General features: G+C 46.6%; 1 protein-coding gene across 1 annotated transcript in view; it reads left to right on the top strand.

The window, feature by feature from the left end:
• Positions 1 to 14,305, top strand: part of LOC130122560 (vinculin-like) — a 57,196-nt gene that overhangs the window by 23,340 nt on the left and 19,551 nt on the right. The window contains exons 6-11 of the mRNA XM_056291491.1: positions 1,379 to 1,539; positions 2,781 to 2,783; positions 8,771 to 8,861; positions 8,960 to 9,107; positions 10,635 to 10,788; positions 11,395 to 11,570. Of these exons, the coding sequence (XP_056147466.1) occupies positions 1,379 to 1,539; positions 2,781 to 2,783; positions 8,771 to 8,861; positions 8,960 to 9,107; positions 10,635 to 10,788; positions 11,395 to 11,570 (733 nt within the window). The remainder of the gene's footprint in view (positions 1 to 1,378; positions 1,540 to 2,780; positions 2,784 to 8,770; positions 8,862 to 8,959; positions 9,108 to 10,634; positions 10,789 to 11,394; positions 11,571 to 14,305) is intronic.

Below are 14,305 nucleotides of genomic sequence, written 5' to 3'. Positions count from 1 at the left end.
AGAATGGGACTGATTATCAACACCCAAAAGACAGAGGTAATCTGTCAGTTGACTGCCGGCCTCCCAAACCACCCAACAACCTTCACAGCAGAAGGGCAACAACTGGCCACTGTTCCTGCCTTCAAATATCTGGGAAGTATGCTATCCGACACCTGCACAATGGATGATGAGATCCAGCACCGCCTCAAACAAGCCTCAACATCTTTTGGCTGTCTAAGGAGAAGGGTTTTCCAAAACAGCAACCTCAATCTCCACACCAAAGTGTTTGTTTACAGAGCAGTGTGCATCCCCACACTACTCTATGGATGTGAGGCATGGACCATCTACAGCCACCATCTCAGAAGCCTGGAGGCCTTCCATGTGAGATGTCTCCAGAGGATCCTCAGCATTACTTGGGAGGACAGAGTGCCACACACAGGTGTTGGAGCGGGCAGGCAGCTGCAGCGTGGAGTCTACCATAACCACCATCAACTCAGGTGGCTTGGGCGTGTTATTCACATGCCCAGCGAACTACTCCCACGTAAAGTCCTCTACGGCCAACTACACCTTACTCAATGCACTGCTGGTGGGCAGAAGAAGCGGTTCAAAGACCAAATGAAGACCACACTGAAAAGATGTCAGATCAACCCCTCTTCTTCAGAGGAACTTGCTTCCTGTCGCACAACCTGGCGCTCTCACGTCTCAGAGGGAGTGAAGTATATGGAAAACCAGCGCGCACAACACCGTGTAGCAAAGCGTGCGAAGAGGCATGCTCGCAAAGCTACCCCCCCCCCCCCGCCCCCAGCACCACTTTTACATGCCCGGTCTGCAACCGCAACTGTGCATCCAGGATCGGACTGTTCAGCCACCAAAGGGCTCACAAATAGGAGAAGATGGTCATCATCGGACACGATGGACAACCAGCAAGCAAGCAGCAAGTGTGTGTGTGTGTGTGTGTATGTGTGGACATGTGTGAGCAAACAACAATGGTCCGCTCAAGTAGAACAGTCAGTTGTTATAGCAACACTGATAATTACAATCATTTGCTGCTACAGTAGGTTTGACAACCTGATGTCTCTCTCACACACACACACACACACACACAATCACTCTTCTATAGTGCATGTGGAAACAAGAGATTCACCTTTACGCTGCATGTACACACAAACTGTGCACTCAGACCTGCATGTGCCAGTATATAAATAAAGATGCCCCGTTAGAGTTGTGTGATGACACAAATCAGTGTGTTACCGGAGGGAGCAGCAGATGACAGCACACATCACTGCGCAGGAAAATGTGACCACAGTGCATTTTTCAACCCAGCAGACAGACTAGACTGTACGTTTTCTGAAGAGAGCGGGTTGCTCTTGTTAGTCGGTCCTTCTCTGTGGGTCCTCAGCCATCAAGATCTTCGTCGCGACCAAGAGCAGTCGTGGCGTTGGGGTGGAGGAGGCGGAGAGGAACAGGCGGTTCACCTTTGAGAAGATGAGCGCCGAGATCAACGAGATCATACGGGTGCTACAGCTCACCACGTGGGACGAGGACGCGTGGGCAAACAAGGTAAGGCTTCAGGCCGCGCTGTGCACACTGACACATGCTATTTTAACCCTCACTCCCGTTAGTAACACTTTATGCTGACATAACCCAGTAATACATGGGTAAATACATGTTATTGGACCATGATTAGTGGTAATTAATGTGTACTATATGAGTAAAGTAGCGGATTTTCTATATCTCTGGTTTGCTTCTTTGTCATTTTATCTTGATGCGTGCTCAGTAATCCAGCTAGCAGAGGGCGTCCAGGTAGCGTAGCGGTCTGTTCCGTTGCCTACCGACACGGGGATCGCCGGTTCGAATCCCCGTGTTACCTCCGGCTTGGTCGGGCATCCCTACAGACACAATTGGCCGTGTCTGCGGGTGGGAAGCCGGATGTGGGTATGTGTCCTGGTCGCTTCACTAGCGCCTCCTGTGGTCGGTCGGGGCGCCTGTTCGGGGGGGGAGGGGGGAATAGCGTGATCCTCCCAGGCGCTACGTCCCCCTGGCGAAACTCCTCACTGTCAGGTGAAAAGAAGCGGCTGGCGACTCCACATGTATGGGAGGAGGCATGTGGTAGTCTGCAGCCCTCCCCGGATCAGCAGAGGGGGTGGAGCAGCGACTGGGACGGCTCGAAAGAGTGGGGTAATTGGCCGGATACAATTGGGAAGAAAAGGGGGGGGGGATCAAGTATGAATCAGTTCATCTGAACACAACATTTAATGGTCACGCCCATATTTGCATATGAAACCCTGTTTTACTCATCTATTCCACAGTCATTACCAGTCATCACAGTTCAGTCACACCACAGTCAGTTATTTTAGTCGTAGGTTACTTCTATGTAATGAAATACCGAGATTTAAAGGTTACCCACTTGGCTTGTTGAAGGTGTTCAGTTCAGCAAACACTACAACAAACACTACAACAAACTCGTCTTCAGCGGAGGTCCTGTACTTCCAGTTCTCTCCTCGACCAAACTGGTTCTCAGGAAGTATGTTAGTTTTCGGCTGCCAGCCTACTGACATGTTGTTAGACTGTTCAGATTCTCACACACACACACACACACACACACACACACACACACACACACACACACTGTCCCAAGGTGGTCCAGGTATCTCCCTCACGTTCCTCTGCATCTCTTGATATTTAGTCTCCTCACCTTCACCTCCACTTTTCTTTTCTGCTTGGTATTAAAACTCCTGTTTTTGATTTTCTTTTTTCTGTTCTTTCTTTTCCTTCCTCCTCTCTCCTTTTCCTCCCCATAGAAGGTAAGCCTCTTCCTCTGGCCCTCCGCAGGGAGGCAGCATGCCGGTGTGTGCGGGAACATGTCTGTATCATGCTGTGTACTTACTGTGTACTTACTGAGTACTTACTGTGAGCAGTAAGAGTGTTTGTGTCATCTGGCTGACTGTGTAGCCAAAGTCCTGCCATACCTGTGTACACATCTGTGTAGTGTACTTCATCACTATCTGGTTACTATGTGTGTCTGTCTGCCTTTGAGTGTGTCTTTGTATTTACAAAAAACAAAAAAAAATGGCTTGACACAGATGACACCTTTTATTTTTTATTTTTATTTCCCAGCTTGCATATTCACCTGAAATTGAAAGTCGTTAAACGCTTCAGCGCTCCAACTTATCCCCCCCCCCCCGTCTTTCTGTCTTTGCTCAGCTTATTTTGTCCTCGTGTCTCTGCAAAGGGCTTACTATGTGACGACCAAGCCGGTGAGAAAAACCATGCTAGCTTTACGTTGTGGCCAGGCAGACGTCCTCAGCATCATGGAAGGTTTTATTCTGGATCATTTTTGGCACGTTGACTACATTAAGCGATGTGCTGGTGAGGCCAGGATCTGTTTCACAGGTCTAACCTGGGACGCTGCATGTTTCTCTGCAAAAAGATAGCTCAGACAAGAAGCTGTCTGCTGCTGCTGCTGGTGGTTGTGTGTGTGTGTGTGTGTGTGTGTGTGTGTGTGTGTGTGAGAGAGCTCAGGTCTGCGCCTATGAGAAGCACTTATCATCAGTGTGCCTGAGCGACATCAGGGAGGCCCGCGCATCTTCGGGTCATGAATAATAGAGCTCGGTCGGTTGCAGTCCGGAGCCATGCATAATAGATGAGCCCTATTGAGCGGTTCAGTCTAAGAGGTTCATTAGCCACTGGACTGGAAAAAACCCTCCAAAAGTGTTTTTCAGTTGATCGACACCAATGAAGAGGTTAGGGCAACATACCTAAGTCTGAAACAAGGTTTTCTTAGCACTACGACTACCGGGATTTCACACCTACCTAAAACGACCATGTTTAATATCTTTGCGGGAAAAAGATACAGACCTGCCGATCCCTAAGTGCACATAAAATTGCATATATTTGCATTAAAATGAGTTTTTGGTCAGTTGCATGAAAAAAGTTATGATAAGATATACACAAAACGACCATGGGCGGTCAAATTGACCGCCAGTTTTTAAACTCTATATTCTGTCAAAATAGACACCCAGTTGAGAAAATAGATACCCAGTTGAGATATTAAAGCACTGCATACGTTAGTATGTCTGTTAGGACACGACTGACACCAAAATTAACATTTTAACAACTATAATACTATTTTTGAATAATTTAAACTTCAGAGAGACGTGGTCGAACTTGAATAGCAAAATTGAAAAAGTGGAAAATATTACCTGAAAAACAAAACGGAAACACATATTGCTGATCTAACAAACTTATCAAGACCTATTAAAACGTGAAATGTACAAAAAACAAAACGAAACCAAGTGCACATAAGTCCCTAAGTGCACATATAATCTCATATATGAGTTTTTGGTCATTTGCATGAAAAAAGTTATAAGATATACACAAAACGACCACGAGTTTTTAAACTCTATATTCTGTCAAAATAGACACCCAGTTGAGAAAATAGATACCCAGTTGAGACATTAAAGCACTGCATATGTTAGTATGTCTGTTAGGACACGACTGACACCAAAATTAACATTTTAACAACTATAATACTATGTTTATGTAGCCTGTATTATGTATTTTTATGATGGCCTGGCGGCCTGTCCAGGGTGTCTCTCCGCCTGCCGCCCAGTCCCTGCTGGGATAGGCTCCAGCACCCCGCCACCCTGACAGCAGGATAAGCGGTTCGGATAATGGGAAAAAATACCATTTTTCAAACCGTTTAAAATGGCCGCTGTCCAACGCCCGTAACTACTGCAACGCCTCGGCGGGAGTCATGGCGCGTCTGTAACCAGACATGTTGGAAATAATCAAAAATCAAGTTTCGACTATTTCTCTGCACCGGGGGGCGCTAGCGTGTTTCCAGGACAGAGCAACGAACGTCGCGACGGAAGTGACGCGACCAACACGCGTCATAAAGTGGCATGACGCGCAAATTGTGCGCGGCCATTTTGCCCGGTCGTGGTGGTTTTAGGTCGATCTTATAACTTTTTTGTGTGTGCAGTTGATCTAAAACTCATTTTAATGCAACGTAGAGCATTTCAGGAGCATTCAGGGAGCGGCAGGTCCGGAAGAGAAAAAAAACAAGTCTTTTAAAACGAGATTATGAGATTCGTTTTATACCTTTTTAAATTGATAAGAATGATCAGCCGACGTTTAAAGCTGCTATGAGGAGTTCTTCACCAGTTTGATTTTGATGCCTCTATCAGTTTCCCAACATCTCTTCTTCCACGGCACACTTTGTAGGGTAGACAATCCCGTGGTACACCACCGTCCACTGACAGAAGGAATTGCAGTTTTGAAACTGCAAAATTAACAAAATTGTGACCTTTATATAAATAATCAGTTCCAAGCGGAATTTGAAAAAACAAAAAAAGGGTAACACTTTAGTGTGGGGAACATATACACCATTAAGTAGGTGCGTACTTTATAAGGTGGTAGTGCCACAAGAAGAGTGATTCTCCCTTACTAACACGTAATGAATATAGTCTGTTCTTACATAACAAAACACAAAAGTACAAGTGTTCATAGTGATAAATGACTCTAAATTAAGTTTTTGTTACTTAGAAAATGTTCCCCATACTAAAGTGACATCTATGTTCCCTATACTAAAGTGACATCTATGTTCCCCATGCTAAAGTGTTACCAAAAATTGCACGACGTATCTGCTCATCTCTACCGGCACACTAGTGTGGTGCAGCACACCACTTGAAAAACGCCTCTATATGACCGACATAAACAAAGACCATGGAGCCGACCATCAGCGACAAGATCAGATACTACTATAGGATGAGACCAAATGCTTGTGTCCGGATCAGATTCCCTGACGAAACGATTTGCGGCACACAGACAGGATACATAAGTACGACTAGAGAGACATGATCTCTCACTGATGTACATCTCACACACAGCTGCTTCCCCCCCCCCCAAAACACCTCTACATTGCTCTCTCCATCACACGTGCACCAGCTGCCAGAGGGGGGTGGAGATCTTCATGACAAGACCCAAAGCAAAATGGTCTCTTCTGCTAAACACTACCGCTCTTGTCCGCAAGGGTGCACAAAGTCGAATCAAATCCCAAACTCCTCATAACAGCTTTAAAGTGTTTTTTTTAAAATCTATAGCTGAATTTTGACAAAGCTATATATAGAGCGTATATAAAAGTCTACAGCCCTTTCGGGTCCGCGGTGGTGTAGCGGTCCAAGCATCGGCTTTGTGTCGATGCAGTTGCCCACTGGGGACCGGGGTTCGCGCCTCGGTCTTGTCAGATCTGACTATGGCCGGACTCGATGAAGCAGCAATAATGGGCAGCGCTGTCTCCGGTAGGGGGGCGGAGTCGGCTTGTGTTCGTCACATGAATGCGTCTCTGTGCGGGGGAAAAGCAGCGGTTCGGCCTGGATTCGCCTTGTCCCGGAAGTGGGGAGGCGTCTCCTTCGAGACTGCCGGCCGGAGAGATGCAGTTGGCGAACGCATGCAGTACGAGGGTGGGTGTTTGAACTAGAATAGGGAGCGATTGGCCACTAAATTGGGAGAAAGATCAGAAACAAACTTCAAAAAAAAAAAATCTACAGCTCTTTTAAAATGGCAGGTTTTTGTGATGTAAAAAAATGAAACCAAGATCGTGTCAAAACTGTTTCCACCTTTGATGTGAAATTGCAACCTTTAAAAGTATAGTAAATAAGTGAAAAACAAATCAGAAACATTTTGGGGGGAAAAGAAAACCACAAAACTTATAATAAGTTGGTTGCACAAGTGTGCACACCCCTAAACTAATACTTTGTTGAAGCACCTTTTAATTTTATTACAGCACTCAGTCTTGGGGGTCTATCAGCTTGGCACATCTTGACTTGGCAATTTTTGCCACTCTTCCTTGCAAAAATGTTGTAGATCCGCCAGATAGCGAGGGCATCTCCTGTGCCCAGCCCTCTTCAGGTCACCCCGCAGATGTTCTGTTGGATTCAGGTCTGGGCTATGGCTGGGCCATTCCAAAACGTTCGATCTTCCTCTCCCTTTGTTGATTCGGATGTATGTTTTGGGTCGTTGTCATGCTGAAAGGTGAAATTCCTCTTCATCTTCAGCTTTCTAGCAACACCTGAAGGTTTCGGGCCAACATCGACTGGTATTTGGAGCTATTCATGATTTCCTCCACCTTGACGAAAGCCCCAGTTCCAGCTGAGGAAAAGCAGCCCCAAAAGCCTGATGCTGCCCCCACATGGATATGCACCACCGGGGGTATGGTGTTCTATGGTGATGTCTTGTGCTGCTTTTGCATCAAACATACCTTTTGGAACCCTGCCCAAAAAGTTGAACCTTGGTCTCATCAGACCAAGACACATTTTTCCACATAGTTTTTTGGAGACTGGATGCATCTTTTTGCAAAATGTAGCCAGGCTTGGATGGTTTTTTTTTCTTCTTTTGAGTGAAAAGGCTTCCATCTTGCCACCCTGCCCCATAGCCCAGACATGAAGAATACAGGAGATTGTTGTCACGTGTAGGGAACAACCAGGACTTGGCAGAAGTTCCTGCAGCTCCTTTAATGTTGCTGTAGGCCTCTTGGCAGCTTCCCTGACATGTTTTCTCCTTGTCTTCTCATCAATTTTGGAGGAACATCCTGTTCTTGGCAAAGTCCCTATTGTGCCATATTTTCTCCATTTGATGATTGTCTGCACTTGTGTTCCGTCATGTATCTGATGCCTTGGAAAACCTTTTGTACCCCTCTCTGATCCACACCTGACAACAGTGAGATCCCCTTCATGCTTTGTAAGCTCTTTCTGAACCATGGCTTTTGCAGTTGGATGCAACCAAGATGATGTCAGGAAAATCCTACAGGAACAGCTGAACTTTATCCGGGACTCATCACAGTCACGTTAATTGATGGCAGGTGTATTCTAGCTACCATTGAACATGAGTTTGAATGTGATTGGTTGATTCTGAACACAACCACATCCCCAATTATAATAAGGTGGTGAACACTTATCAGAAAAATCAGAAACAGGGGGGGTCATTTCATTTCGTGCCCTTGCACACATGAAATGAAACAAAACATCTCCCCCAGCCCACAGCAGTGCAACACAAAGACATAAACACATATCCCAAAACAACAAGAACTACAGGAACACATATATCCAAACTAACACATATATATCCAAACTAACACGTATATCTAAACAAAAAACAAAAAAATCACTGTCCAGGAGAAGGAATGCCAGCCAGGATGACTGTCGAAACTTCCGGTCTGCATGGGCTAGCAGTTAGCTTGGCCTGCCCCGCTTCTGTGTCCTGTCAGACCACCCTCGGTGTTTCCTCTTGGGGCAGGTTTCATGGTCCCTGGGCCCACAGGGTGCAGCAGACTAAGTTCTCCCAGTCGATCCAGTGCCAGCTCCTCCAGGCATCAAACGAATGCAAACCTAGATGCAGACATGGACCAAGATGCTGCATGGACGGTACTGGGTGAGGCCGCCGCAAACTTGAATTTGTGCCGCCATCTTCCCTCACTGGTACTGGGTGAGGCCGCTGCAAACATGAATTTGCACTGCCATCTTCCCACACCGGAAGTGGAAAGCTTATGCAACTTATGCAACCAGGTCATTGTAAGTTTTGTGTGTTTCTTTTCTCCCTCTAAAATGTTTTTGATTGTTTTTGATTTTATCTTTATAGCTTGCAATTTCACATTAAGGGTGGGAATAGTTTTGCCATTATTTATCTTGGTTTCTTTTTTTTTACATCACAAAAACCTGCCATTTCAACAGGGGTGTGTAGACTTTTTATATCCCCTGTAAGTGACAATTTTTTTCCCCCCTACTTACCACAGGATATGGAGGCTATGAAGAGGTCTCTGGCATTGATCGAGTCTAAGATGGCGCAGGCAAAAAGCTGGCTCAAAGACCCCCATGGACAGCCAGGTAGACTGCATTCGTTGTGCCGTGTTGATGGACACATGTGATCAGAGCTGTACATCAGCAGTGCTGTCGCATCTCATCCTGCGGTGTGTCGCACACAGGGGAGCCCGGCGAGGTTGCCATACATGTGATCCTGGATGAGGCTGGTAAGGTGGGAGAGCTGTGCACTGGGAAGGAAAGGAAAGATGTACTGGGAACCACCAAGGCCCTGGGGCAGATGACTGACCAGGTGTCAGAGCTACGCGCCAGGTAATGTGTGTTGTCGCAATGAGAAATGGCAGGAGGAGAAAGATGTTTGTCACGCTGTTTTCCATAGGCCCTGCCCTAAAGTCCTGACATCATGGCCCATAGTCATTACACTTACCAGTGGGGTTAACGGCACAGGAGGGGGTTATTAGTGTGGTGGTAGACTTTTTTTTTTCTGATTCCTGTCCTTGGAAACTGGTCTCTGTAATTTGGCACTACATTTTCAGTTGGCTGTTTATGAACCATATCTAAGGTCCAGTCTCCATGTAATCGATATGGATTAATGGCGGACATTGTGTTTATATCATTAGGAATGAATGAGGAAGAGGGTGAGTTGTTAGAGGAAGAATATTCAGCCATTAGATTACAGAGACATAACTTTCTCCCCTTATATAATCAGGGACACTTTGTCTTTATTTGTCTCACTTTATTACCAAATATCGTTGCCCCCAGCCCACAGCAGTGCAACACAAAAACACATATCCAAAAATTACAAGAGCTTCAGGAACACATCCTAACACATCTAAATTCACACATATATCCAAACAAAACAAAAAAAATCACTGTCCAAGGGACTGAACGCCAGCCAGGATGACTGTCGGAACTGCCAGTCTCCATGGGCTAGCAGTTAGCTTAGCCTGCCCCGCTTCCGTGTCCTCTCAGACTGCCCTCAGTGTTTCCTCCTCGGGCGCAGCTCCAGGCAGGGACCATGGTCTTTGGGCCCACCGGACGTGGCAGACCAGGCCCCCAGCCGATCCAACGCCAGCTCTCCCAACCAGACACCCTCGACACACCTCTCTGCACTCCACACGATGACACCAAAAACACCACAGGCAACGCTAGGCGAAGCCATCGCTAGACCCCCCTCAGTGTTATCGGAACTGCCGGTCTGCATGGGCTAGCAGTTAGCTTAGCCTGCCCCGCTTCCATGTCCTGTCAGACCACTCTCGGTGTTTCATCGGCACAGCTCCAGGCAGGGCCATGGTCCCTGGGCCCACAAGACTCAGCAGACCAAGTTGTCCCAGCCATCAAGCGAAGACAAAACTTAAACGCAGATGTGGACAAAGACACTGCATGGATGGTACTGGGTGAGGCCACCGCAAACGTGAATTTGCGCTGCCATCTTCCCACACCAGAAGCGGAAATGTACAAAATATATACAAATAATATACAAAATTGTATAGCGAAAACAGCAGTTTGGTTTGGTTTGATTTTTCTTTTGAACTACCATGGATGATCGGGGAGTGTTACTTACACAACACTGTACATATTGATTTTAATTGTGTTTTACTGGGGCCACTGCTGACAGTAATGCCACGGTACAGTGTCTCTGAGTAATAACCACCACCACCATGCTGCTTTTACTATGAATGAGCTCAGATTTCCATGGCAGAGACGTTGCATGGTGCAAGGCTGCTGCAACTGGTTTTGTATGAATATGGGCCTGTGTGTTCAGCCAGGAGAGAGGGGACAGCTGATAGATAGCGGTCATGATGTCTGAGATTTACATGTACTTGTTGTCTCCTTCAGAGGCCAGGGTCCATCTCCTGGGTGTGTACAGCGTGCCAGCCAGTGCTCCCAGGGTTTAGATCTGCTGTTTGGCAAAGTGGACAATGCGGCTCGCAGATTAGAGGCGCTGATCAATGCCAAGCAGGCCATAGCCCGGAGACTAGACGCCGCACAGGTCAGTAATCCTCAACCTTCATTAAACAATGGTAAAACAAATTGCAGGCGTAAGTGTCCTCAACGCTCCTCAAGCCCTGACATAAATATACCAGAGAGATGGGGATTGGCGCTGATCAAGGCTTATTTTACTTAATCAGTATCAGCTGTATTAATCACAATCAAATCCCGATCCTTTGTTTATTTGACCCCCCTGTGCTCCATCTACACCAGCTGTCACGTTGATGTCATGAACACCCCATTGTGCTCCATCTTGGTGTTGTAAACTGACAACTTGTTATTGTGTTAAAAAGATAAATGAATACTATTAATGGACAGAGCTGTGATGCGATTGTTTCTTTATGCAGAGCTATTACATTGTCTTAAAATTCAAATTTTATTTGTCACGTACGGAATCATACACGGCACATTACGCAGTGGGATGCCTTAGCTACCCGTTCTGGCTCAGATTGGCGAATAAAAACAAAAATGTAAGAGTGTGATTAAAATTAGAGACATAAATATATAAAGCACTGAATGAAAGTGTGCACTGTAGTTGTGTCATGTATTGAAATATGAATGTCAGGGACATCCCTGCACAGTACTGACCTGAACTTGAACTGCTCAGGCCTGGCTGGCTGATCCCAACGGTGGTCCAGAGGGGGAGGAGAACATCAGAGCATTGCTGGCGGAGGCCAAGCGTATCGCAGATCTCTGTGAGGACCCCAAAGAGAGGGACGACATCCTGCGCTCCATCAGCGAGATTGCAGGGCTCACCGCCCGACTCGTGGAGCTACGCAAACAGTATGTTTAATCTTTTCTTCTCTGGGTCTCCCTGAAACACAAGCAGGCATAACGCCATACATACACACACACACAACACAATATAAGAGTGATTATAACGGGCGTCCGGGTGGCGTGGCGGTGTATTCTGTTGCCTACCAACACGGGGATCGAATCCCCGTGTTACCTCCAGCTTGGTTGGGCATCCTTACAGACACAATTGGCCGTGTCTGTGGGTGGGAAGTCAGATGTGGGTATGTGTCCTGGTCACTGCACTAGCACCTCCTCTGGTTGGTCAGGGCACCTGTTCAGGGGGGAGGGGGAACTGGGGGGGGAATAGCATGATACTCCCATGCGCTACATTCCTCTGGCGAAACTCCTCACTGTCAGATGAAAAGAAGCGGCTGGTGACTCCACATGTATCGGAGGAGGCATGTGGTAGTCTCCAGCCCTCCCTGGATCGGCAGAGGGGGTGCAGCAGCAATCTGGACGGCTTGGAAAATATTGGCCGAGTACAATTGGGGAGAAAAAGGGGGGAAAATCAAAGAAAAAAAAGAAAAGAATGAATATAACTTGTGTAATTCTTAGACCCTCTGTTTCCAGACTCAGGTGGCAACCTCATGTCACCAATAGCTGGCGCCTTTTACCAGCGTGGAGAATGTGTTGCTGTCTATCTGCCTTGGGCATCACTCCCACGACAAGGTGTCAATTCGTACGAACGGTGTTGGGCAGAAGGTGGTTATGGTGTGGCGTGGTGGGATGTGGTTAGAAGGTGGTTATGGTGTGACGTGGTGGGATGTGGGCAGAAGGTGGATATGGTGTGATGTGGTGGGATGTGGGCAGAAGGTGGATATGGTGTGATGTGGTGGGATGTGGGCAGAAGGTGGTTATGGTGTGACGTGGTGGGATGTGGGCAGAAGGTGGTTATGGCGTGATGTGGTGGGATGTGGGCAGAAGGTAGTTATGGTGTGATGTGGTGGGATGGGGCAGAAGATGGTTATGGTGTGACGTGGTGGGATGTGGGTTTGGTGTCTAATGAGTTTGGTGAGAGCGGTAAAAGTAATGACAGGTTGATGGGGGTCATGTTGCTCGATGGATGTAGCAGTGTGGCTCAGACATGCTTATAACATGGGGACTCAAGGTACAGTGGGGTAGTTCGGAAAAACGCAAATTCTGAATGGCAGAAATTTTAAAGAACTAAATTCAGGGTTAATGCTTGTAAATTGAAACTTTATAAAGCTACAATCCTAAAGACGGTCTTTTGCGTTTAATTTACTGATAGTAATGGTGATACTGGTAACTGTGTTGGTGTTTCCAAATTCTAAAGGTTGGGCATCCGGGTAGCGTAGTGGTCTATTCCATTGTCTACCAACATGGGGATCGCCAGTTCAAAACCCCATGTTACCTCCGGCTTGATGGGAATCCGGATGTGGGTATGTGTCCTGGTTGCTGCACTAGCGCCTCCTCTGGTCGGTCGGGGTGCCTGTTCAGGGGGGAGGGGGAACTGGGGGTAATAGCGTGATCCTCCCATGCACTACATCCCCCTGGCGAAACTCCTCAGTGTCAGGTGAAAAGAAGCGGCTGGTGACTACACATGTATCGGAGGAGGCACGTGGTGGTCTGCAGCCCTCCCCGGATCGGCAGAGGGGGTGGAGCAGCGACCGGGATGGCTTGGAAGAGTGGAGTAATTGGCCGAATGCAATTGGGAAGAAAAGGGGGGGAAATTCCAAAAGGTAAATAAATTGGCCAAAACTCCCGTAGACCGCCATGTTAACAGGAGCTTGGAAGTTCTTGTCAATAACAGATGATGGCAGTTTTTAAACTGCGACAACAGACAGTGTGTGGCAAATTCAGTCGGTCCCAGCTGCCCCCTGAATTCGCGTCCCAGCTGCGGCGGTTCCCGGCTGCCCCCTGAATTCACTACAAGTAGGTACTCATATAATACATCAAGGTCTTCACTGAAGCCTTGTGATGCTCTTTATGGAAACACTGGCAGAGGTAGCCGGCATTGCCCGGGGAAAGTGTTCTCACCAAAACAACCAACACGATCTGATCTTCACGATATAATCGATGATGAAATATGGGATAATTTATGATATGATACATGTGATAAACGAATGTCGAATAAACGAATCTTATTAACGAGAATTATCAAATCTCATAATTTTCAATCCATTCATCAAGCTTCTTTGCCAATGTGTGTATTAATCGCCACAAATCGCCACAAAATAAACTCAATTTCGCAAATAAATTGAATTTTTTACTTGGTTTTTGAAATATTTTTCGAACTGTGCAATCCTTGGAAAGTGCTGATTCTAAAGATACCCTTCTTTTTGTTCTACAGTGAGTATTTCTGGAGTTTTAAGCGAACATACAAACATACAGTCTTGCTTTATATATATAAATTTTCTCGGTACGACTTGCTATGAGGGCACCAAGCAGCAGACACACTGAAAATTTCATTTTCTAGTGAACAGAATGCTATCTATTCCTGTTCCCATGGGGTTTTAGATACAGGACATATTGTGGTACCCCACAGCAAGACACAAAGCAGACGTCCCACCTTTTCATCTATTGTACCACACGGATGCACAACAGAGCCAACAGGACAATTAGTACTTGTAATTACTGTCCCAGAGAGCCAGATGGTTGGGCTTGGCCCCGGAGAAGGAGTCATTTAATATAATGTACAGTTAGTTAATCACAGGAAGATATTTTACAATCATAAAAGCATCTCTCTGTAACTTGACTCTGTG

This window comes from Lampris incognitus, chromosome 13 (genome assembly GCF_029633865.1).
Source record: "Lampris incognitus isolate fLamInc1 chromosome 13, fLamInc1.hap2, whole genome shotgun sequence".
In the NCBI taxonomy this organism is placed as follows: Eukaryota; Metazoa; Chordata; class Actinopteri; order Lampriformes; family Lampridae; genus Lampris; species Lampris incognitus.
The sequence above is the reverse complement of the archived record's forward strand: the minus strand, read 5'-3'. Positions and strand labels throughout refer to the sequence as shown.